At 42.2% G+C, this 23,105-nt stretch overlaps 1 protein-coding gene and 2 long non-coding RNA genes across 12 annotated transcripts in view; 1 reads left to right on the forward strand and 2 right to left on the reverse strand.

Annotated features, from left to right (window-relative positions):
- Window positions 1-87: 87 nt before the first annotated feature.
- LOC149978073 (uncharacterized) lies at window positions 88-9,207 on the reverse strand. 2 transcript variants are annotated; one of them, XR_016486718.1, is made up of 3 exons: window positions 9,062-9,207; window positions 3,627-3,738; window positions 88-3,530 (listed from the first exon to the last, which is right to left on the reverse strand). It is a non-coding gene; the product is annotated as an uncharacterized LOC149978073 (long non-coding RNA). The 2 variants fall into 2 exon arrangements; XR_016486717.1 differs by lacking the exon at window positions 9,062-9,207 and having other exon boundaries at window positions 3,627-7,340.
- A 2,089-nt stretch (window positions 9,208-11,296) lies between these two features.
- The window catches only part of LOC149978074 (uncharacterized), a 97,811-nt gene continuing 86,002 nt past the window's right edge, over window positions 11,297-23,105 (reverse strand). Inside the window, exons 2-3 of one of the 2 annotated variants that reach the window (XR_016486720.1) lie at window positions 12,365-12,445; window positions 11,297-12,241 (exon numbers count right to left, since the gene is read on the reverse strand). This is a non-coding gene — a long non-coding RNA (uncharacterized LOC149978074). The remainder of the gene's footprint in view (window positions 12,242-12,364; window positions 12,446-23,105) is intronic. The other variant, XR_016486719.1, reaches the window with a different exon arrangement.
- Window positions 19,552-22,881, forward strand: LOC110490135 (low density lipoprotein receptor adapter protein 1). 8 transcript variants are annotated; one of them, XM_090200211.1, is made up of 3 exons: window positions 19,552-19,767; window positions 20,839-21,586; window positions 21,818-22,881. In XM_090200211.1, exons 2-3 carry the CDS (start codon window positions 20,956-20,958, stop codon window positions 21,838-21,840), a joined length of 654 nt encoding a protein of 217 aa, XP_090056337.1. In that variant the 5' UTR covers window positions 19,552-19,767; window positions 20,839-20,955; the 3' UTR covers window positions 21,841-22,881. The 8 variants fall into 8 exon arrangements, with proteins under 8 accessions (XP_090056337.1, XP_021419003.3, XP_036800333.2 ...); XM_021563328.3 differs by having other exon boundaries at window positions 21,822-22,881; XM_036944438.2 differs by having other exon boundaries at window positions 19,594-19,807.

Here is a 23,105-nt window from a genome sequence, read left to right on the forward strand (position 1 = left end):
AGCCTGAAACTCTTTCTAAAGACTGTTGACATCTAGTGGAAGGATTCCGCCTTATAATAAAAGTGACAGCCATTGAAAACAGTGGTAGGCTGAATGTTTTTTACTTGGGATGGTTTGTCCTTAGGGTTTTGCCTGCCATATCCGTTCTGTTATACTCACAGACATAAATGTAACAGTTTTAGAAACTTTTCTATCCAAATCTACCAATTATATGCATATCCTAGCTTCTGGGCCTGAGTAACAGGCAGTTTACTTTGGGCATGCTTTTTATCTGGATGTGAAAATACTGCCCCCTACCCAAGAGAGGTTAATCAGGGATAAATGTAAGGTAGGGTGGATCTTGAGAGAGACTGGGAGTTTCAGGTGCACAGCAGAGGGGTTAATGACATGATCAATCTCAAAGGAACCAATGAATCGGGGGGAAGGTTTCCTGGAAGCCACCTTCAAAGGCAAGTCCTTCGATGAGAGCCATACCTTTTGGCCTGCAGTGTAGACTGGAGCTGAGGCACGGCAACGGTTGGCTTGAGACTGGGTCTTGGCGGAGGCACGGAGAAGGGCAGCCCGGGCCCTCCTCCAGGTGTGATGACAACGGCGCATGTGCTCATGGACTGAGAGAACCGCCACCTCGACCTCTTGGGTGGGGAACAAGAGCACACTCGAAGGGTGACATACCTGGTGAGGGTTTTGTGGGCATATTCCATCCAGGGTAGCTGAGCACTCCAGGAGGAACGGTTAGCCGAAGTCATGCAGCGTAGGGCAGTCTCCATCTCCTGGTTGGCCCGTTCGGTCTGGCTGTTGGTCTGGGGGTGATATCCAGAAGAAAGACTGACATTGATACCAAGAGCTGAATAGAAGGATCTCCATACCTGGGATGTAAACTGGAGTCCTCTGTCAGAAACATTGTCAGTGGGAATGTCATGCAGCCAAAACACATGTGATACCAGCAGGTCCGCAGTCTCCCTGGAGGACGGATGCTTGGAGAGGGGAACGAAGTGAGCCGCTTTGGAGAATCTTTCAATAATGGTGAGTATGACTGAGTTACCGTTAGACGGTGGATGGCCAGTGACGAAGTCCAGAGCTACGTGTGACCAGGGGCGACTGGGTATGGGAAGAGGGTGAAGCAGACCGGAAGTGGGTTTTAGTGGAGGTTTTGTTCCGTGTACAGACTGAGCAGGCTGAGACGAACTCCCGGACATCTCTCTCCATAGTGGGCCACCAAAATCGCTGACGCAGGAAGGTGAGAGTCCGGTTCATATCAGGGTGACAGGTGAGATGAGTAGAATGGGCCCACTGAAGAACTTCAGAGAGAACTGAATCTGGAACAACAGAGCCTTTCTAGGACCATTATCTGGGTCAGGTTGGTTCTGCGGAGCCTCAATCTCCCAGGAGAAGGTGGCAACGATGCAGATGGATGGCACAATGGTCTCTGGCTCGGAACTTGTGTTGTCGGCGGTGAACTGGTGGGAGAGGGCGTCAGGCTTGGTATTCCTAGATCCTGGGCGATAAGTGAGTCTATAGTTGAATCTCGCAAAGAGCAATGCCCACCTGGCTTGCCGGGAGTTTAGACGTTTGGCAATCTGGATGTAGGACAGGTTTGTCTTCTACATACACAAAAACGAAGCGTCCAATCACATCCCTCAGAACGTCATTAACCAGGCTCTGGAAAACAGCAGGAGCGTTAGTGAGACCAAAAGGCATGACCAAATACTCAAAGTGTCCAAGTGGTGTGTCGAACGTAGTTTTCCACTCGTCCCCCTCTCTGATGCAGACAAGGTGGTAGGGATTCCGTAGGTCGAGTTTAGTAAACACTGTGGCACCATGGAGGGGGGCAAAAGCAGAACTGATGAGTGGCAAGGGATACTTGTTCTTCACAGTGATATTATTCAGCCCACGGAAGTCTATGCATGGCCTCAGTGACCCATCCTTTTTCTTTACAAAGAAAACACCAGCCCCTACCGGAGAGGAAGAAGGCCTGACATTTCCTGCAGCCAGGGAGTCCTGGATTTATTCTTCCATGGCATCTTGCTCGGGGTGAGAGAGGTTATACAACCTGCTACTAGGGAGAGGAGCTCCAGGCAGAAGCTCAATAGCACAGTCATACGGTCGATGAGGCGGCAGCAATGGGGTGTGGTGCTTACTGAATACAGGAGCTAGACTGTGATATTCTGGAGGAACAGAAGACAGGTCTGGGGGTTCTAGAATGGAGACAGGGCAGGAGGAAGGGCAGAATGTAGACAATTAGAATTTCAAAATGTACTCCAAGTAGTTACCCTTCCGGTGGTCCAGTCAATCTGTGGATTGTATAGGTTTAACCATGGATGACCCAGAACCAGGTCTGGGAGATGATGGGCAGGTGATTTGGCTCAACAGTATATCCCCACTACTGCCGAGCCCCCTCTTTTGCTGGACACAGGGAACAAGTGGAGACCAAGTGACCAACCTGGCCACAATATAGACAGCTCTTAGTACTGATACGCCGCTGCCTCTCCTCTGGAGATAGACGGGTCCGGCCGAGCTGCATGGGTTCAGGATTAGAACCTGCCTGGAGATGTGATGCAATCGGAGAAGGAGAGCAAGGCACTGAAGGAGATGTTATGGGACATGCAACCCTACCTCCCCTCTCCCTCCAACACTCACGGAGACTGTTGTCAATGCGGATAGTGAGAGAAATGAGTTCGTCAAGTCCATCAGGCTCCTCTCTGGACACCAACTCGTCTTTGAGGGTGTCAGTGAGTGCGTTCCGGAATGTTCCGTGAAGGGCCTCGTCATTCCAGCCGCTCTCTGCGGCGAGGGTGCGGAACTCACATGCCATTTCAGCCACACTCTGGGAGCCTTGACGAAGGGACCAATGTTGTTTAGCGGCATCCTTTCCACAGTCTGGGTGGTCGAAGACCTTCCTCATCTGTGAATCCACCGTAGGAGAAGCAGATAGGTGACTGTCTCTCCCACACTGCAGAGGCCCAGAAAATTGCTGTTCCACGAAGGCAACCAATCAAAAAATACATCTTGGCTCGTTCACTTGCATAAGAGTAGGGCTGTTGCTCAAATACTATTGAACATTGCACAAGAAAGGATCTGCAAGTGCCAAGATTACCATCATAGCGCTCAGGAGTCGGTAAACAAAAGGCTCCCAGGGCGGAGAAGAGGGACTTGAGATTGGTTGTGAACTCTGGGGGGAGGTTCGGACCTGTAGGTCAGACAGGCTCCATGAAGACTAGTTGATTTTCTCCAGCAGGGTTTATAGGGCTTGGTCATGTTGCTCAAGAATGGCACCTTGACCAACAAGAATTTGGTGAAGAGTAGTTGAGTCTGCAAAATATTTATTGTTACACAGGGAGATATGGAGTGCAGATCCAGGGAAGCTCGGATGATTTGCAGAAAAAACAGATGTGGAGACTGAGGTTGGAGTTAGCGGAGTTGAACAGGGTAACAGGTCCTGAGGGGGAATCCAAGGTAGTGGTGGTAAGTATAATCCAGAGCAAGGTAGTTGGGTGGTGAGATGTGGAGCCAGAGACAGGAGCCAGAGACAACTGCAATGAGAGGATAAACAGTGTCAGGCAGGGAAACAGGCACAGCAGAGTAACAGGATATTGAATAGTCATAAATGGCTAGAATCATGAACTGACTGAGCAGAGATTACGATCTGGCAGAGTGGAAGCGGCAGGACTGAGTATTTGTAGAGGTCTTGATTATGGAACGAGTTTCTGCTGGTAGGGATCTGCTCTGACTCCAGCACACCTGTCTCCAACCACACAACCACAGAGAGGGAGAGAGAGAGTGTACAGGGGGAGTAACTGCAGGTCAAGAAAACACCGGATGAACACCAGAGGGCATAGCTGGAGCAGATGTGACACAGAGAGGCAACAAAGAAACCAAAGATAACCCTGAAGGAGCTGCAAAGCTCCACAGCAGAGATTAGAGTATCTGTCCAAAGGACCACTTTAAGCTGTACACTCCACAAAGCTGGGCTTCATGGAAGGGTGGCCAGAAAAAAAGTAATTGCTTAAATAAGTAAATAAGCAAACATGTTTTGTGTTTGCCAAAGGGCATGTGGGAGACTCCCCAAACACATGGAAGAAGGTACTATGAGACTAAAATTGAGTTTTTTGGTAATCAAGGAAAATGCTTTGTCTGGTGCAAATCCAACACCTCCCATCACCCCAAAAACACCATCCCCACAGTGAAACATGGTGGTGGCAGCATCATGCTGTGGGGATGTTTTTCATCGACAGGGACTGGGAAACTGGTCAGAATTGAGGGAATGATGGATGGCTCTAAATACAGGGAAATTCTTGAGTGAAACCTGTTTCAATCTTCCAGAGATTCCGAAGGTTCACCTTCCAGCAGGACAATGACCCGAAGCATACTGCTAAAGCAACACTCAAGTGGTTTAAGGGTAAACATTTAAATGTCTTGGAATGGCCTAGTCAAAGCCCAGACCTCAATCCAATTGAGAATCTGTGGTATGACTTAAATATTGCTGTACACCAGCAGAACTCATCCAACTTGAAGGAGCTGGAGCAGTTTTGCCTTGAAGAATGGGCAACAATCCCAGTGGCTAGATGTGCCAAGCTTATAGAGACATACCCCAAGAGACGTGCAGCTGTAATTGCTGCAAAAGGTGACTCTACAAAGTATTGACTTTGGGGGAGGTGAATTGTTGTGCAAGTTACAGTTTCACAATAAACACATATGTTGTATCTTCAAAGTGGTAGGCAGGTTTTGTAAATCTAATGATACAAACCTTCCAAAAATCTATTTTAATTCTGGGTTGTAAAGGCAACAAAATAGGAAAAAATGCCAAGGGGGGTGAATACTAATGCAAGCCACTGTAACTCCAAATCAAACATTTTATATGTAATGAAAGTGTGTGAATGAATGTGTATTCAACTCAAGATATCCCTCTCAAGGCCACATGTGAAATGTATCATAATCCTGCTACAATAAAACAAACCAGGTTTCCATCCAAACGTTTAATTAATGTTCTTTGAATGTTCTCTTTTGCTTGTATGAAGGTAGCGGTGAACGTTCTGGGAACGTTCTCTGAATGTTAAAAAGTTAGGAATGTTGATGGTTGTCTGATGGTTCTGAGAATGTTCTCTGAAGGTTACCAATGTTCCCTAAAGTTTCAAACTGATTTATTTTTTATGTTCTTTGAAGGTTCTTTTTTCGTTATATGAAGGTAACGGGGAACATTCTGGGAACGTACTCTGAAAGTTACAAAGTTGCGAACGTTTAGGGAACATTCTCTGAAGGTGCTGGGAATGTTCTCTGAAGGTTGCCAATGTTCTCTGAAGGTTGCCAATGTTCACTGAAGGTTTGCAGGGATAGTTTTCTTAATGTTCCTTTAACTTTTCTCATAAGGATGCATGAAGTAAACAAAATATATTTAACATTTTATTTAGAATATGTGTATGAACACTCACTCCCAGGATTACACAATTAAATATGAACAATTAACACTTTAACACAAATTTTAGTTATCAATTAGTTTTATAAAATAGGTTAGGAGAAATCTGCAATCTGATTCACACACATAGACACACTTGTGTGGGCCGGGAGGTAGCCTAGTGGTTTGAGTGGGCCCGTAACCAAAAGGTTGCTGGATCAAATCCCCGAGCTGACAAGGTAAAAATCTGTAATTCTGCCGCGGAACAAGGCAGTTAACCCACTGTTCCTAGGCCGTCATTGTAAATAAAAATATGTTCTTAACTGACTTGCCTAGTTAAATAAAGGCTAATTAAAAAATATGAACACTTCTTGTATTTATTTTCGGTAATACCAATTACCCCACTGAAGACTTTTTAAAACTGACTTCATATGGGCAAATAAAACTCATAGAATAAAAAGGAAAGTTTTTTTTTTAAGTCTTCCAAGACTTCAAAATAACTGATATTGGCAGAAGGAGGGAATGTTGGAACATCACTAACAAAATGACACATAATCCAGTATAAACTAATGTATAAAAAAATCACAAATTCTACAGCAAAACGGCAGTGTCTAGAGCTGTGGCGTTCATGAAATTTCGTCAGCCGGTAATAACTGTCGGTCTCATGGTAATTGACCGTTAATTAACATAAACACATTTAGCATCTCCTGGCATTCTGTGGCATTATTTTATAGTATGAAGAATACAATTGAGCAAAGCTGAATAAAATATAAAAGGACATTTTCTCCAAACAATTTGAGGGCGTGCGCACATGCGGCTATTCTGTGTTTAGCGGTTAACAAAGAAATAGATATTCCTTTATGCTTAATTTAAAATTATTAATGCAACTTTAGTTGTTCTACAAACGTTGGGCTATACAGTGCCTTGCGAAAGTATTCGGCCCCCTTGAACTTTGCGACCTTTTGCCACATTTCAGGCTTCAAACATAAAGATATAAAACTATATTTTTTTATGAAGAATCAACAAGAAGTGGGACACAATCATGAAGTGGAACGACACTTATTGGATATTTCAAACTTTTTTAACAAATCAAAAACTGAAAAATTGGGCATGCAAAATTATTCAGCTCCCTTAAGTTAATACTTTGTAGTGCCACCTTTTGCTGCGATTACAGCTGTAAGTCGCTTGGGGTATGGCTATCAATTTTGCACATCGAGAGACTGAAATTTTTTCCCATTCCTCCTTGCAAAACAGCTCGAGCTCAGTGAGGTTGGATGGAGAGCATTTGTGAACAGCAATTTTCAGTTCTTTCCACAGATTCTCGATTGGATTCAGGTCTGGACTTTGACTTGGCCATTCTAACACCTGGATATGTTTATTTTTGAACCATTCCATTGTAGATTTTGCTTTATGTTTTGGATCATTATCTTGTTGGAAGACAAATCTCCATCCCAGTCTCAGGTCTTTTGCAGACTCCATCAGGTTTTCTTCCAGAATGGTCCTGTATTTGGCTCCATCCATCTTCCCATCAATTTTAACCATCTTCCCTGTCCCTGCTGAAGAAAAGCAGGCCCAAACCATGATGCTGCCACCACCATGTTTGACAGTGGGGATGGTGTGTTCAGCTGTGTTGCTTTTACGCCAAACATAACGTTTTGCATTGTTGCCAAAAAGTTCAATTTTCGTTTCATCTGACCAGAGCACCTTCTTCCACATGTTTGGTGTGTCTCCCAGGTGGCTTGTGGCAAACTTTAAACAACACTTTTTATGGATATCTTTAAGAAATGGCTTTCTTCTTGCCACTCTTCCATAAAGGCCAGATTTGTGCAATATACGACTGATTGTTGTCCTATGGACAGAGTCTCCCACCTCAGCTGTAGATCTCTGCAGTTCATCCAGAGTGATCATGGGCCTCTTGGCTGCATCTCTGGTCAGTCTTCTCCTTGTATGAGCTAAAAGTTTAGAGTTACGGCCAGGTCTTGGTAGATTTGCAGTGGTCTGATACTCCTTCCATTTCAATATTATCGCTTGCACAGTGCTCCTTGGGATGTTTAAAGCTTGAGAAATCTTTTTGTATCCAAATCCGGCTTTAAACTTCTTCACAACAGTATCTCGGACCTGCCTGGTGTGTTCCTTGTTCTTCATGATGCTCTCTGCGCTTTTAACGGACCTCTGAGACTATCACAGTGCAGGTGCATTTATACGGAGACTTGATTACACACAGGTGGATTGTATTTATCATCATTAGTCATTTAGGTCAAAATTGGATCATTCAGAGATCCTCACTGACCTTCTGGAGAGAGTTTGCTGCACTGAAAGTAAAGGGGCAAACCAATTTTTCAGTTTTTGATTTGTTAAAAAAGTTTGAAATATCCAATAAATGTCGTTCCACTTCATGATTGTGTCCCACTTGTTGTTGATTCTTCACAAAAAAATACAGTTTTATATCTTTATGTTTGAAGCCTGAATTGTGTCAAAAGGTCGCAAAGTTCAAGGGGGCCGAATACTTTCGCAAGGCACTGTATGTTAGATTTTTAATACATTGTAAGGCTGCATGTTGCTACTAATGATTATTTTTTTTAAAGTTGCTTGAAAGACATGAGCTCTACTTTGTTTTTTTGCGCAGGCTGTACACACTACATTAGTCACTCATTCACAATTTGACAAGCACTTGATAATACCTAGAATTTCACAGCAGCATCCCCTTTGTGTCGCCGTAATGTACCCTAAACAAATCCATGCCTTTTGCGGCCAGTGGCCGTTGTCAAATCAAATCAAATGAAATGTATTTATATAGCCCTGTACAGAGCTATATAAGTCTCGAGATCTCAACCCCATAGAACATCTTTGGAGGGAGTTGAACGTCCGTGTTGCCCGGCAACAGCCCCAAAACATCACTGCTCTAGAGGAGATCTGCATGGAGGAATGGGCCAAAATACCAGCAACAGTGTGTGAAAACCTTGTGAAGACTTACAGAAAACGTTTGACCTCCGTCATTGCCAACAAAGGGTATATAGAACTTTTGTTAATGACCAAATACATATTTTCCACCATAATTTGCAAATGAATTAATTAAAAACCCTACAATGTGATTTTCTGGATTTGTTTTCCTCATTTTGTCTGTCATAGTTGAAGTGTACGTATGATGAAAATTACAGGCCTCTCATCTTTTTAAGTGGGAGAACTTGCACAATTGGTGGCTGACTAAATACTTTTTTTGCCCCACTGTATATATGGCTATTTGCCTTAACTTCATGCATTTTGTATAATTTATTATAATTTTTCCAAAACATTAGAGTAGTGGCCATACAGTCTCATTTCACTAGCTCATTCTCTGCTCCTATGAGGTTTCTCTGCATGGTTCAAATTCGAAACCAGCCCCCATGCTGCCGCCGCCACAAAATCCTTATCTGGACTTTCTGGTGGTGTCCAGCAAGAGTGTTTAAGTGTGATTGTAGAAGCCCAAAATGAGCAAAACAAGATCAATATGCCTTATGTATAATGGCTAAAGACATATTGAAGTAAGAGGTAGAAATGATAAACAAACGACTCAAAATGTTTCACAAATTTATACAGATCTATTGGTTAATTTCAGCATTTCCATTACTTTGTGTAGCACTCCTGTCACTTACCCTACAATTGTTAGAAAAGTAAAAAGACAAAGTAGCCTACTTTCGTATCCAAAAGAATGTCATGAAGTCCATTAACTTTGCAATAATTCTTCACAGTAAAATATATATCCTTGTCTGCATGTTTTTGTTGCGAAAGGGCTGCATCAGTGCACCGTGAAGTCTGCTACAGCGGTAGATAAGTTATGTGAAGGGGCCACTTGATCATGTGAGAGAGAAGGGGAGAAGGGGGCGGGAGGTAAGACAACCTCTATGTAGTGCAAAAAAAATCTTAAGTATTTACTTTTATATGGGGAATAATACACACTGACCCTTGCTGGTATCAGCTTTACAATTGACCTATAGTATCTGTATGCATGTAATTACTGTTTTCCCCAAATCAGCAAAGGCCATAATAATGTTTATAATGAGTTTCTAAAATAGGTTCCCACTAAATAGGTTGCCACTAAATGCACTACAGTCATTCGGAAAGTGTTCAGACAACTTGGCCTTTTCCACATTTTTTTATGTTACAGCCTTATTCTTACATGGATTAAATTGTTTATTTCCCCCTCATCAATCTGCACACAATATCCCATAACAACAAAGCAAAAACAGGTTTTAAAGAGATTTTTTGCAAGTAAAACATAATAAAAAACTCAAATATCACATTTACTCAGTACTTTGTTGAAGGACCTTTAGCAACGATTACAGCCAAGTCTTTTGGGTCATAACGCTGCTGTCGTATGAAGGAGAAGAGGAGGACCAATGCACAGCGTGGTAAGTGTCCATATTTAATAGAACAAACTGAACACAACAAAATACAAAAATAACAAACCGAAACAGTTCCGTGTGGAACACACAGTCACAGAAAATAAACACCCACAAAACACAAGTGGGAAAAGGCTACCTAAGTATGATTCTCAATCAGAGACAGCTAATGACACCTGCCTCTGATTGAGAACCATACCATACCAGGCCAAACGCAAAACACAACATAGAAAATGGAACATAGACAACCCACCCAACTCACGCCCTGACCATACTAAAACAAAGACAAATCAAAGGAACTAAGGTCAGAACGTGACAGCTACAAGCTTGGCATACTTGTATTTAGGGAGTTTTTCCCATTCTTCTCTGCAGATCCTCTCAAGCTATATCAGCTTGGATGGGGAGAGTTGCTGCACAGCTATTTTCAGGTCTCTCCAGAGATGTTTGATCGGTTTAAGTCCGGGCTCAGGTTGGGCCACTCAAGGACATTTAGAGACTTTTCCCGATGCCACTCCTGCATTGTCTTGGCCGTTTGCTTAGTGTCGTTGTCCTGTTGAAAGGTGAACCGTCTGAGGTCCTGAGCGTTCTGGATTAAAATCTGTACTTTGCTCAGTTCATCTTTCCCTCGATACTGACTAGTCTCCCAGTCCCGGCCGCTGAAAAACATCCCCACAGCATGATGCTGCCACCACCATACTTCATCATAAGGATGGTGCTAGGTTTTTTCAAGATGTGATGCTTAGCATTCAGGCCAAAGAGTTCAAACTTGGTTTCATCAGATCCGTCAATCTTGTATGTGAGTCCTTTAGGTGCCTTTTGGCAAACTCAAAGCTGGCTGTTACGTGCCTTTTACTGAGGAGTGGCTTCGGTCTGGCCACTCTAATATAAAAGCATTGATGTGCATTGTGTTCTTGGGGACCTTCAATGATACAGACATTTTTTGGAACCCATACACAGATCTGTGCCTCAACACAATCCTGTCTCAGAGCTCTATGGACAATTCCTTCGACCTCATGGCTTGCTTTTTGCTCTGAGATGCAATGTCAACTGTGGGACCTTATATAGACAGGTGTGTGCCTTTCCAAATCATGTCCAATCAATTGAATGTACCACAGGTGGACTCCAATCAAGTTGTAGAAACATCTCAAGGATGATCAATGGAAACAGGATGCACCTAAGCTCAATTTCACGTCTCATAGCAAAGTGTCTGAATATTTATGTAAGTAAGGTATCTGTTTTTATTTTTAAAACATTTGCGAACATTTCTAAAACCCTGTTTTTGCTTTGTCATTATGGGGCATTGTGTGTAGATTGATGAGAAACACATTTTATTTAATACATTTTAGAATAAGGCTGTAATGTAACAAAATGTGGAAAAAGTCAAGGGGTCTGAATACTTTCCGAATGCACTTTGACTCCATGTCGTATGGTTATAATGGTATTGGCCCCTGAACAAAGCCACAGTTATGTATAAATAGCAGAGGAGTAGACGAAGATGTCATACTCTTTCAGTTTTTGTCTAAAGTGCTGGGTAAGTGATACAAATGTCAAGTTGTTTGTTAAAATTGAGACAAAAAGTAGTTAATGCGGTTACTAAAATAGCTGTCATTTTTATTGGTACCAGATAATTCTGCTCTGAGGAGTAGAATAAGATTTCACACGCTCTAACTTTTTGTCTAAGTTGTTGAGAAAGGGGTCCAAGTAGCAGATTTGTGTCAAAAGTTTACATTCAGTACAATAGAATGTTGGGAGTGATGATATCACAATGGAACCTTTAAAATGCTGAGGAAATCCCATTAAAGTGGATGTTGGACAATTTTTTTTACAAAAAGTTGAATAATTATCAAAAAGTTGTATGCAAGCACACTATTCGAGAGTTTTAAAGTTTGAACGTTTTCTAGTTTAAACAGTGTAAGAGGAGTAGCGTTGTAAAGAATAATAATAATAACTATAAGTCATAAATAATTCCTACAATATCTAAAATGTGGCAGCTGTCACAAGCCACAATAATAACAACTTTCTAAGTGGTTTAGAATTTCAGTAACTTGGCTGTTACAACTAACCTCACGTTAGAATCTTCTCTGGTCTCCCCTATCCCTCTCTACAGCAAAAAGTGTGCCGTTCGCACAAAATGTGTTGGTCATTAACCAATGATCAATTCCCAGAACACATTTTAGAATGAACAGCATAGTGCTTTTCAGAGATGACCAGCTCTTCAGTGATCACCTCCAGCTCTTCAGGGATGACCTCCAGCTCTTCAGGGATGACCTCCAGCTCTTCAGGGATCACATCCAGCTCTTCAGGGATGACCTCCAGCTCTTCAGTGATCACATCCAGCTCTTCAGGGATGACCTCCAGTTCTTCAGTGATCACCTCCAGCTCTTCAGGGATGACCTCCAGCTCTTCAGGGATGACCTCCAGCCCTTTAGTGAGTAGCTCCTCTTCATCCAGAAGAGCTGGGCGTGGATCTCATCTGCAAAATAATACGATTATGGCTACTATTTCATACAGTAAATTAACAACTGAGGACACCTTGGCTTAACCAGTATTACTACTAACTTTGTGTTTATTTATTTGTCTGCTGGGAAATACATACCTTGTCTGTGATGTACAGCCCACTTGGATCTTTTTTTAAGGAAGTAGGAAAGGAGTAAAATGGCTGCAGTGACCTTGAGACCTTAAATTGGAGGGTGTGTAATAAAAAGGATGGATTAGAATAAATAGAATTAGAATGGCTGCATAATGTAAAGCAGGGGTTTCCAACCCTGTTCCTGGAGAGCTACCCTCCTGTAGGTTTTTGTCACAACCCCAGTTGTAACTAACCTGGTTCAGTTTATCAACCAGCTAATTATTAGAATCAGGTGTGTTAGAATAGGGTTGAAGTGGAAACCCCTGCTTTACAGTATGCAGCCATTCTAATTATATTTATTCTAATCCAGCCTACTGCAGCATAAATACTGGAGGCTGAGACAGGAGGGGTCAGGAGACACTGTGGCCCCATCCAATGATACACCCGGACAGGGTCAAACAAGAAGGATATAACCGCACCCACTTTGCCAAAGCACAGCCCCCACACCACTAGAGGGATATCTTCAACCACCAACTTACCATTACCATCCTGAGACAAGGCCGAGTATAGCCGACAAAGATCTCCGCCACGGCACAACCCAAGGGGGGGCGCCAACCCAGAAGGAAGATCACGTCAGTGACTCAACCCACTCAAGTGACGCACCCCTCCTAGAGACGGCATGAAAGAGCACCAGTAAGCCAGTGACTCAGCCCCTGTAATAGGGTTAGAGGCAGAGAATCCCAGTGGAAAGAGGGGAACCGGCCAGGCAGAGACAGCAAGGGCGGTTCGTTGCTCCAGAGCCTTTCCGTTCACCTTCACACTCCTGGGCCAGACTACACTCAATCATATGACCCACTGAAGAGATGAGTCTTCAGTAAATACTTAAAGGACCATTCCATAAAAATGGAGCTCTATAGGAGAAAGCCCTGCGTCCAACTGTTTGCTTAGAAATTCTAGGGACAATTAGGAGGACTGCGTCTTGTGACCGTAGTGTACATCTAGGTACAGTGCCTTGCGAAAGTATTCGGCCCCCTTGAACTTTGCGACCTTTTGCCACATTTCAGGCTTCAAACATAAAGATATAAAACTGTATTTTTTTGTGAAGAATCAACAAGAAGTGGGACACAATCATGAAGTGGAACGACATTTATTGGATATTTCAAACTTTTTTAACAAATCAAAAACTGAAAAATTGGGTGTGCAAAATTATTCAGCCCCCTTAAGTTAATACTTTGTAGCGCCACCTTTTGCTGCGATTACAGCAGTAAGTCGCTTGGTGTATGTCTCTATCAGTTTTGCACATCGAGAGACTGAAATTTTTTCCCATTCCTCTTTGCAAAACAGCTCGAGCTCAGTGAGGTTGGATGGAGAGCATTTGTGAACAGCAGTTTTCAGTTCTTTCCACAGATTCTCGATTGGATTCAGGTCTGGACTTTGACTTGGCCATTCTAACACCTGGCTATGTTTATTTTTGAACCATTCCATTGTAGATTTTGCTTTATGTTTTGGATCATTGTCTTGTTGGAAGACAAATCTTCGTCCCAGTCTCAGGTCTTTTGCAGACTCCATCAGGGTTTCTTCCAGAATGGTCCTGTATCTGGCTCCATCCATCTTCCCATCAATTTTAACCATCTTCCCTGTCCCTGCTGAAGAAAAGCAGGCCCAAACCATGATGCTGCCACCACCATGTTTGACAGTGGGGATGGTGTGTTCTTGGTGATGAGCTGTGTTGCTTTTACGCCAAACATAACGTTTTGCATTGTTGCCAAAAAGTTCAATTTTGGTTTCATCTGACCAGAGCACCTTCTTCCACATGTTTGGTGTGTCTCCCAGGTGGCTTGTGGCAAACTTTAAACAACACTTTTTATGGATATCTTTAAGAAATGGCTTTCTTCTTGCCACTCTTCCATAAAGGCCAGATTTGTGCAATATACGACTGATTGTTGTCCTATGGACAGAGTCTCCCACCTCAGCTGTAGATCTCTGCAGTTCATCCAGAGTGATCATGGGCCTCTTGGATGCATCTCTGATCAGTCTTCTCCTTGTATGAGCTGAAAGTTTAGAGGGACGGCCAGGTCTTGGTAGATTTGCAGTGGTCTGATACTCCTTCCATTTCAATATTATCGCTTGCACAGTGCTCCTTGGGATGTTTAAAGCTTGGGAAATCTTTTTGTATCCAAATCCGGCTTTAAACTTCTTCACAACAGTATCTCGGACCTGCCTGGTGTGTTCCTTGTTCTTCATGATGCTCTCTTCGCTTTTAACGGACCTCTGAGACTATCACAGTGCAGGTGCATTTATACGGAGACTTGATTACACACAGGTGGATTGTATTTATCATCATTAGTCATTTAGGTCAACATTGGATCATTCAGAGATCCTCACTGAACTTCTGGAGAGAGTTTGCTGCAATGAAAGTAAAGGGGCTGAATAATCTTGCACGCCCAATTATTCAGTTTTTGGTTTGTTAAAAAAGTTTGAAATATCCAATAAATGTCGTTCCACTTCATGATTGTGTCCCACTTGTTGTTGATTCTTCACAAAAAAATAAAGTTTTATATCTTTATGTTTGAAGCCTGGAATGTGGCAAAAGGTCGCAAAGTTCAAGGGGGCCGAATACTTTCGCAAGGCACTGTATGTACAGCAGGACCAAATCGGAAAGATAGGTAGGAGCAAGCCCATGTAATGCTTTGTAGGTAAGCAGTAAACCTTGAAATCAACCCTTGCCTTAACAGGAAGCCAGTGTAGGGAGGCTAGCACTGGAGTAATATGATCAAATTTTTTGGTTCTAGTCAGGATTCTAGCAGCTGTATTTAGCACTAACTGAAGTTTATTTAGTGCTTTATCCGGGTAGCCGGAAAGTAGAGCATTGCAGTAGTCTAACCTAGAAGTAACAAAAGTATAGATCAATTTTTCTGCATCATTTTTGGACAGAAAGTTTCAGATTTTTGCAATGTTACGTAGATGGAAAAAAGCTGTCCTTGAAACAGTCTTGATATGTTCATCAAAAGAGAGATCAGGGTCCAGAGATTAATTGTCAGATTCAACAGAAGATCTCTTTGTTTCTTGGGACCTAGAACAAGCATCTCTGTTTTGACCGAGTTTAAAAGTAGAAAGTTTGCAGCAATCCACTTCCAACATTCACAGTTGATTTGTCAGAGGACAAACCATTCACAGACACAAACTGATATCTCTCCGACAGATAAGATCTAAACCAGGCCAGAACTTGTCCGTGTAGACCAATTTGGGTTTCCAATCTCTCCAAAATAATGTGGTGATCGATGGTATAAAAAGCTACACTAAGGTCTAGGAGCACGAGGACAGATGCAGAGCCTCGGTCTGATGCCATTAAAAGGTCATTTACCAGTCTCAGTGCTATGATGGGGTCTAAAACCAGACTGAAGCATTTCATATACATTGTTTGTCTTCAGGAAGGCAGTGAGTTGCTGCGCAACAGCTTTTTCTAAACATTTTGAGAGGAATGGAAGATTCGATATAGGCCGATAGTTTTTTATATTTCTGGGTCAAGGTTTGGCTTTTTCAAGAGAGGCTTTATTACTGCCACTTTTAGTGAGTTTGGTACACATCCGGTGGATAGGGAGCCATTTATTATGTTCAACATAGGAGGGCCAAGCACAGGAAGCAGCTCTTTCAGTAGTTTAGTTGAAATAGGGTCCAGTATGCAGCTTGAAGGTTTAGAGGCCATGATTATTTTCATCATTGTGTCAAGAGATATAGTACTAAAACACTTGAGTGTCTCTCTTGATCCTAGGTCCTGGCAGTGTTGTGCAGACTCAGGACAACTGAGCTTTGAAGGAATGCACAGATTTAAAGAGGAGTCCGTAATTTGCTTTCTAATAATCATGATCTTTGACAAATGTATTACTGCTGAAGTGAAAGCCATCCTCACTTGGGGAATGCTGCTTTTTAGTTAGCTTTGCGACAGTATCAAAAATACATTTCAGATAGTTCTTATTTTCCTCAATTAAGTTGGAAAAATAGGATGATCGAGCAGCAGTGAGGGCTCTTCGATACTGCACGGTACTGTCTTTCAAGCTAGACGGAAGACTTCCAGTTTGGTGTGGCGCCATTTCCGTTCCAATTTTCTGGAAGCTTGCTTCAGAGCTCGAGTATTTTCTGTATACCAGGGAGCTAGTTTCTTATGACAAATGTTTTTAGTTTTTAGGGGTACAACTGCATCTAGGGTAATGCGCAAGGTTAAATTGAGTTCCTCAGTTAGGTGGTTAACTGATTTTTGTCCTCTGACGTCCTGAAGAGCTGGAGGTGATCACTGAAGAGCTGGAGGTCATCTCTGAAAAGCACTATGCTGTTAATTCTAAAACGTGTTCTGGGAATGAATCATTGGTAAATGACCAACACATTTTGTGCGAACGGCACACTTTTTGCTGTAGAGAGGGATAGGGGAGACCAGAGAAGATTCTAACGTGAGGTTAGTTGTAACAGCCAAATTACTGAAATTCTAAACCACTTAGAAAGTTGTTATTATTGTGGCTTGTGACAGCTGCCACATTTTAGATATTGTAGGAATTATTTCTGACTTATAGTTACTATTATTATTCTTTACAATGCTACTCCTTAAACTAGAAAACGTTCCAACTTTAAAAAGGGTACACTGGTCTCGAATAGTGTGCTTGCATACAACTTTTTGATATATTTTATTATTTTAAATTATTCAACTTTTTGTAAAAAAAATTGTCCAACATCCACTTTCATGGGATTTCCTCAGCATTTTAAAGGTTCCATTGTGATATCATCACTCCCAACATTCTATTGTACTGAATGTAAACTTTTGACACAAATCTGCTACTTGGACCCCTTTCTCAACAACTTAGACAAAAAGTTAGAGCGTGTGAAATCTTATTCTACTCCTCAGAGCAGAATTATCTGGTACCAATAAAAATGACAGCTATTTTAGTAACCGCATTAACTACTTTTTGTCTCAACTTTAACAAACAACTTGACATTTGTATCACTTACCCAGCGCTTTAGACAAAAACTGAAAGAGTATGACATCTTGGTCTACTCCTCTGCTATTTATACATAACTGTGGCTTTGTTCAGGGGCCAATACCATTATAACCATACGACATGGAGTCAAAGTGCATTCGGAAAGTATTCAGACCCCTTGACTTTTTCCACATTTTGTTACATTACAGCCTTATTCTAAAATGTATTAAATAAAATGAGTTTCTCATCAATCTACACACAATGCCCCATAATGACAAAGCAAAAACAGGGTTTTAGAAATGTTCGCAAATGTTTTAAAAATAAAAACAGATACCTTACCTTAAAGTATTCAGACACTTTGCTATGAGACGTGAAATTGAGCTCAGGTGCATCCTGTTTCCATTGATCATCCTTGAGATGTTTCTACAACTTGATTGGAGTCCACCTGTGGTACATTCAATTGATTGGACATGATTTGGAAAGGCTGTCTATATAAGGTCCCACAGTTGACATTGCATCTCAGAGCAAAAAGCAAGCCATGAGGTCGAAGGAATTGTCCATAGAGCTCTGAGACAGGATTGTGTTGAGGCACAGATCTGTGTATGGGTTCCAAAAAATGTCTGTATCATTGAAGGTCCCCAAGAACACAGTGGCCTCCATCATTATTAAATGAAGAAGTTTAGAACCACCAAGACTCTTCCTAAGCTGGCCGCCCGGCCAAACTGAGCAATCAAAGGGGAAGGGCTTTGGATAGGGAGGTTATCAAGAACCCGATGGTCACTCTGACCGAGCTCCAGTGTTCCTCTGTGGAGATGGCAGAACCTTCCAGAAGGAGAACTATCTCTGTCGCACTCCACCAATCAGGCTTTTATATTAGAGTGGCCAGACCGAAGCCACTCCTCAGTAAAAGGCACGTAACAGCCAGCTTTGAGTTTGCCAAAAGGCACCTAAAGGACTCACATACAAGATTGACGGATCTGATGAAACCAAGTTTGAACTCTTTGGCCTGAATGCTAAGCATCACATCTTGAAGAAACTTAGCACCATCCTTATGATGAAGTATGGTGGTGGCAGCATCATGCTGTGGGGATGTTTTTCAGCGGCCGGGACTGGGAGACTAGTCAGTATCGAGGGAAAGATGAACTGAGCAAAGTACAGATTTTAATCCAGAACGCTCAGGACCTCAGACTTAGGCGAAGGTTCACCTTTCAACAGGACAACGATACTAAGCAAACGGCCAAGACAATGCAGGAGTGGCATCGGGAAAAGTCTCTAAATGCCCCAGCCAGAGCCCGGACTTAAACCGATCAAACATCTCTGGAGAGACCTGAAAATAGCTGTGCAGCAACTCTCCCCATCCAAGATGATATAGCTTGAGAGGATCTGCAGAGAAGAATGGGAAAAACTCCCTAAATACAAGTATGCCAAGCTTGTAGCTGTCACGTTCTGACCTTAGTTCCTTTGATTTGTCTTTGTTTTAGTATGGTCAGGGCGTGAGTTGGGTGGGTTGTCTATGTTCCCTTTTCTATGTTGTGTTTTGCGTTTGGCCTGGTATGGTATGGTTCTCAATCAGAGGCAGGTGTCGTTAGCTGTCTCTGATTGAGAATCATACTTAGGTAGCCTTTTCCCACTTGTGTTTTGTGGGTGTTTATTTTCTGTGTCTGTGTGTTCCACACGGAACTGTTTCGGTTTGTTATTTTTGTATTTTGTCGTGTTCAGTTTGTTCTATTAAATATGGACACTTACCACGCTGCACATTGGTCCTCCTCTTCTCCTTCATACGACAGCAGCGTTATGACCCAAAAGACTTGGCTGTAATCGTTGCTAAAGGTCCTTCAACAAAGTACTGAGTAAATGTGATATTTGAGTTTTTTATTATGTTTTACTTGCAAAAAAATCTCTTTAAAACCTGTTTTTGCTTTGTTGTTATGGGATATTGTGTGGAGATTGATGAGGGGGAAATAAACAATTTAATCCATGTAAGAATAAGGCTGTAACATAACAAAATGTGGAAAAGGCCAAGTTGTCTGAACACTTTCTGAATGACTGTAGTGCATTTAGTGGCAACCTATTTAGTGGGAACCTATTTTAGAAACTCATTATAAACATTATTATGGCCTTTGCTGATTTGGGGAAAACAGTAATTACATGCATACAGATACTATAGGTCAATTATAAAACTGATACCAGCAAGGGTCAGTGTGTATTATTCCCCATATAAAAGTAAATACTTAAGATTTTTTTTGCACTACATAGAGGTTGTCTTAACTGCCGCCCCCTTCTCCCTTTCTCTCTCACATGATCAAGTGGCCCCTTCACATAACTTATCTACCGCTGTAGCAGACTTCACGGTGCACTGATGCAGCCCTTTCGCAACAAAAACATGCAGACAAGGATATATATTTTACTGTGAAGAATTATTGCAAAGTTAATGGACTTCATGACATTCTTTTGGATACGAAAGTAGGCTACTTTGTCTTTTTACTTTTCTAACCATTGTAGGGTAAGTGACAGGAGTGCGACACAAAGTAAGGGAAATGCTGAAATTAACCAATAGATCTGTATAAATTTGTGAAACATTTTGAGTCGTTTGTTTAACATTTCTACCTCTTACTTCAATATGTCTTTAGCCATTATACATAAGGCATATTGATCTTGTTTTGCTCATTTTGGGCTTCTACAATCACACTTAAACACTCTTGCTGGACACCACCAGAAAGTCCAGATAAGGATTTTGTGGCGGCGGCAGCATGGGGGCTGGTTTCGAATTTGAACCATGCAGAGAAACCTCATAGGAGCAGAGAATGAGCTAGTGAAATGAGACTGTATGGCCACTACTCTACTGTTTTGGAAAAATGATAATAAATTATACAAAATGCATGAAGTTAAGGCAAATAGCCATATACAGGTCCACAGTTATAAAGAAAATATATTTAAAAATGCAATTTTTACTTGTCCAATATTGAGCCTCTTGCAGTCTTATTGTTTTCTTTTTAAAACCCTAGAAGTTGATAATTGTATTGCAGTACTTCCAAGATTGATCGTATTCTTTAATTATTTCCACATAGTTTTGCTGATGTAAATACATAGACCTAAAAGATGGCTGAAATAGTGCAACTGTATGAATATACTGTACATTCATGTTTGTTTGAGATAATCAAATGTACAACATACATCCAGCCAAAGCCTCCCAAAGTGTGGAGGTGTAGCACTATAGTTGTCAGTTTGAACTAAGGAACTTACATTGAAAGCCATCATTAATGTAAGTTAAGAAAAGAAATGGAGGAAGTACATGATGTACTGAAGATATCGTATCTTCATTCCGCTAAAACAATAAAATAACATTTTGTGCCAGATTCCTGGACACAGATTATATTTAGTAAAAGCCTAAAAACGCTCTCCATTGAAATTGCTTTTTGGTCCAGGATTTAGCTTGATCTGTATCCGGGAATCCGACCCTTTAAGCTACTCGTAACTACAACTTTTTCCCTCAAGTAATTCATATTTTTTCTAACTTAAATTCTTTACCCCCAGGTGCAATGAGTGAATAACTTTCTACCGGGTTTAATAACAGAGGCTTCTGGGAGAACAACAACAACCAAAGGTTCTGAAGTCTGAACGCACCCTGGTACTGACCTTTGACCTCTAGCCATGTCTCAGAGTAACCCCTCCTTCCAGCTCATCCAGACTCTGAGGAAGTCTCCCGCTGTGTTCCGCCGCCGGTTCCACCTCCGGCCCAACCGCACCGCTACCCTCTCCCACGGGGATCCCCTCTACAAGGTGCTCTACCTGGGCACTGAGAAAATCTACTCCCTGGATCTGGAGCAGGCCCAGGGGGCCATAGGCCTGCTGCTCCAGCAGTGGGCCCCGGGGGCCCCTGAGAAACTGTGCAAGGAGCACGCTCTGGTGTTGCGGCGGCGTTACATAGAGGTGAAGGAGATTGCCACGGGGAGACAGCTCGCTAAGACCTATCTGAGAGACATTGCGTTCTGCGCGGCCGACACCAAGCACCCCAATGTGTTCCTGTACATCTGTAAGCAGCAAGGCCAGCAACTGCAGTTACAGTGCAAGATATTCTGGTGCACCAGTGCTGAGAGAGCTAAGGACATCACCGCTTGTCTGGCAAGGAGCTTTCAAACGGCTCTTAGTGATTGGCAGGGGCAGGGTAGCGAGATCAATCACATGGAGAAAGGGGAGGGATCATCGGAGGTGGATGGACTGTCAGTCATCCCAAGCCTTCATACTAATACCTCCTCTGCTCTATCAGGAGCTCTAAGGACAGGTGAGAGTGTTTTGAGACGATTTTGTTATTACTATTCTGTAGGCTACCGGTGATTGAAATTGATGTTGTTTGTGGCAAGTTTGTGTCAAGGCCTTTTAAATATATTTTAATTGATTTGAAAATGAATGTGTCCCTTTGAGTTCTACAGAGGCTTCAATAAAGCAATTTATTGTTTAATTTGCGAGTGTGTGACTTGGTGTTGCTAACGGTCCTGTTTGTCTGTTTGTGAAGACAGGTCGCTGGAGGAGGAGTAGGGGTGTGGCTACTCTGTGTCCTCTCAGAGCGATGAGGAAGGAGAGGACAGGCAGCACCACCACCAATGACAGCACACAGTCAACCATTTGATATTTGACTTTGACTCTCTCTGCCAACTGATAATCTATTGGGCCTAGCAGAGCCTCACTAGCTCCTGCAGTACCCACCAGTATTGAAGAATGGACCACTGCCAAACTAAGCTTGGAGCCCAGAACTACATTTTGTGTGTGTGCTGGCCAGCTGCACTGTGTGTCTGTCATGAGAGACTGCTGCCAAACATATTCTTATTATGGACTTGAATAAAGCTAAGGGTGTGACTCAAAAGCCCCACATGCCACAGAGCACCCCTTTATCACCACCAACAGGATCATTGTGTTTACGCCTGAGCACTATTTTGGCTTGGTTTGAATTTTTTATTTTATTTAACTAGGCAAGTCAGTTAAGAACAAATTCTTATTTACAATGACGGCCTACCCCGGCCAAGTTAAATGGGTTTCCATTGCATTTTCAACTCTACTGATGGCTTTGTTACCAAGAAAATTGACTTATGTAGTGAGTGTGCCCACTCTGGTATTGGCACGTTCACATTAGCCAACAGCTCGCATAATACAGTACACGTATAGCCTACATGATGATATTACTATGGACAAAAGAGCGAGATTATTTTTATTTATCAAACAGCAGCCAACTATCAATCATCGTGTCACCAGCATAAGAGCCTCAATATTTATTGCAAAGGAGCATCAAGCTCATCACTTTGCACTTTCACCATCCTGTGCAGTTCATCATCATTTATTTAATCTGTAGCCTAATAAACTGCAGCCTAATAATGCTTTCCCGAGTCGTAGTGGGAGGACCACACATGTCATTGCGTGATTCCAAATTTGATTTGATATAAAGGTCATTCCCAGCTAGCACAGAACGTTCCTGTAACGTTCCCTAAAGGTTCTCCTTTGGTTCTTAGAAAAATAACTTTCACAGAATGTTCTTTGACAGAGTTGAAAGTGCATGAGAAAACAATACATTTACTAAGTGATTAATCGGTTTCTGATTCTTTGTCTCATTTACAGCTCCGTTTTGTCAATTATTTTAGTTTAAAAGGTGAGCAGGTTTACTTCACTACTATAATAGACACTCACCGAACAGTTTATTAGGTACAACACCCTGTTCAGAAAATGGATTGCTCTTACAGCTATTAGTCCGCTTCTCTAAACAGATTTCACATATATTATTTTGTATACAGCACCAGTCAAAGGTTTGGACA

This window comes from Oncorhynchus mykiss, chromosome 15 (assembly GCF_057628025.1).
Source record: "Oncorhynchus mykiss isolate SJ-2025 chromosome 15, ASM5762802v1, whole genome shotgun sequence".
Taxonomy (NCBI): domain Eukaryota; kingdom Metazoa; phylum Chordata; class Actinopteri; order Salmoniformes; family Salmonidae; genus Oncorhynchus; species Oncorhynchus mykiss.

Excerpts from the sequence above, each read along its gene's own strand:
- LOC110490135 (XM_021563328.3), top strand. The coding sequence starts at position 20,956 with ATGTCTCAGAGTAACCCCTCCTTCCAGCTCATCCAGACTCTGAGGAAG. Across the intron at positions 21,587-21,821 it reads ATCAGGAGCTCTAAGGACAG|GTCGCTGGAGGAGGAGTAGG; the intron begins GTGAGAGTGTTT and ends TTGTGAAGACAG.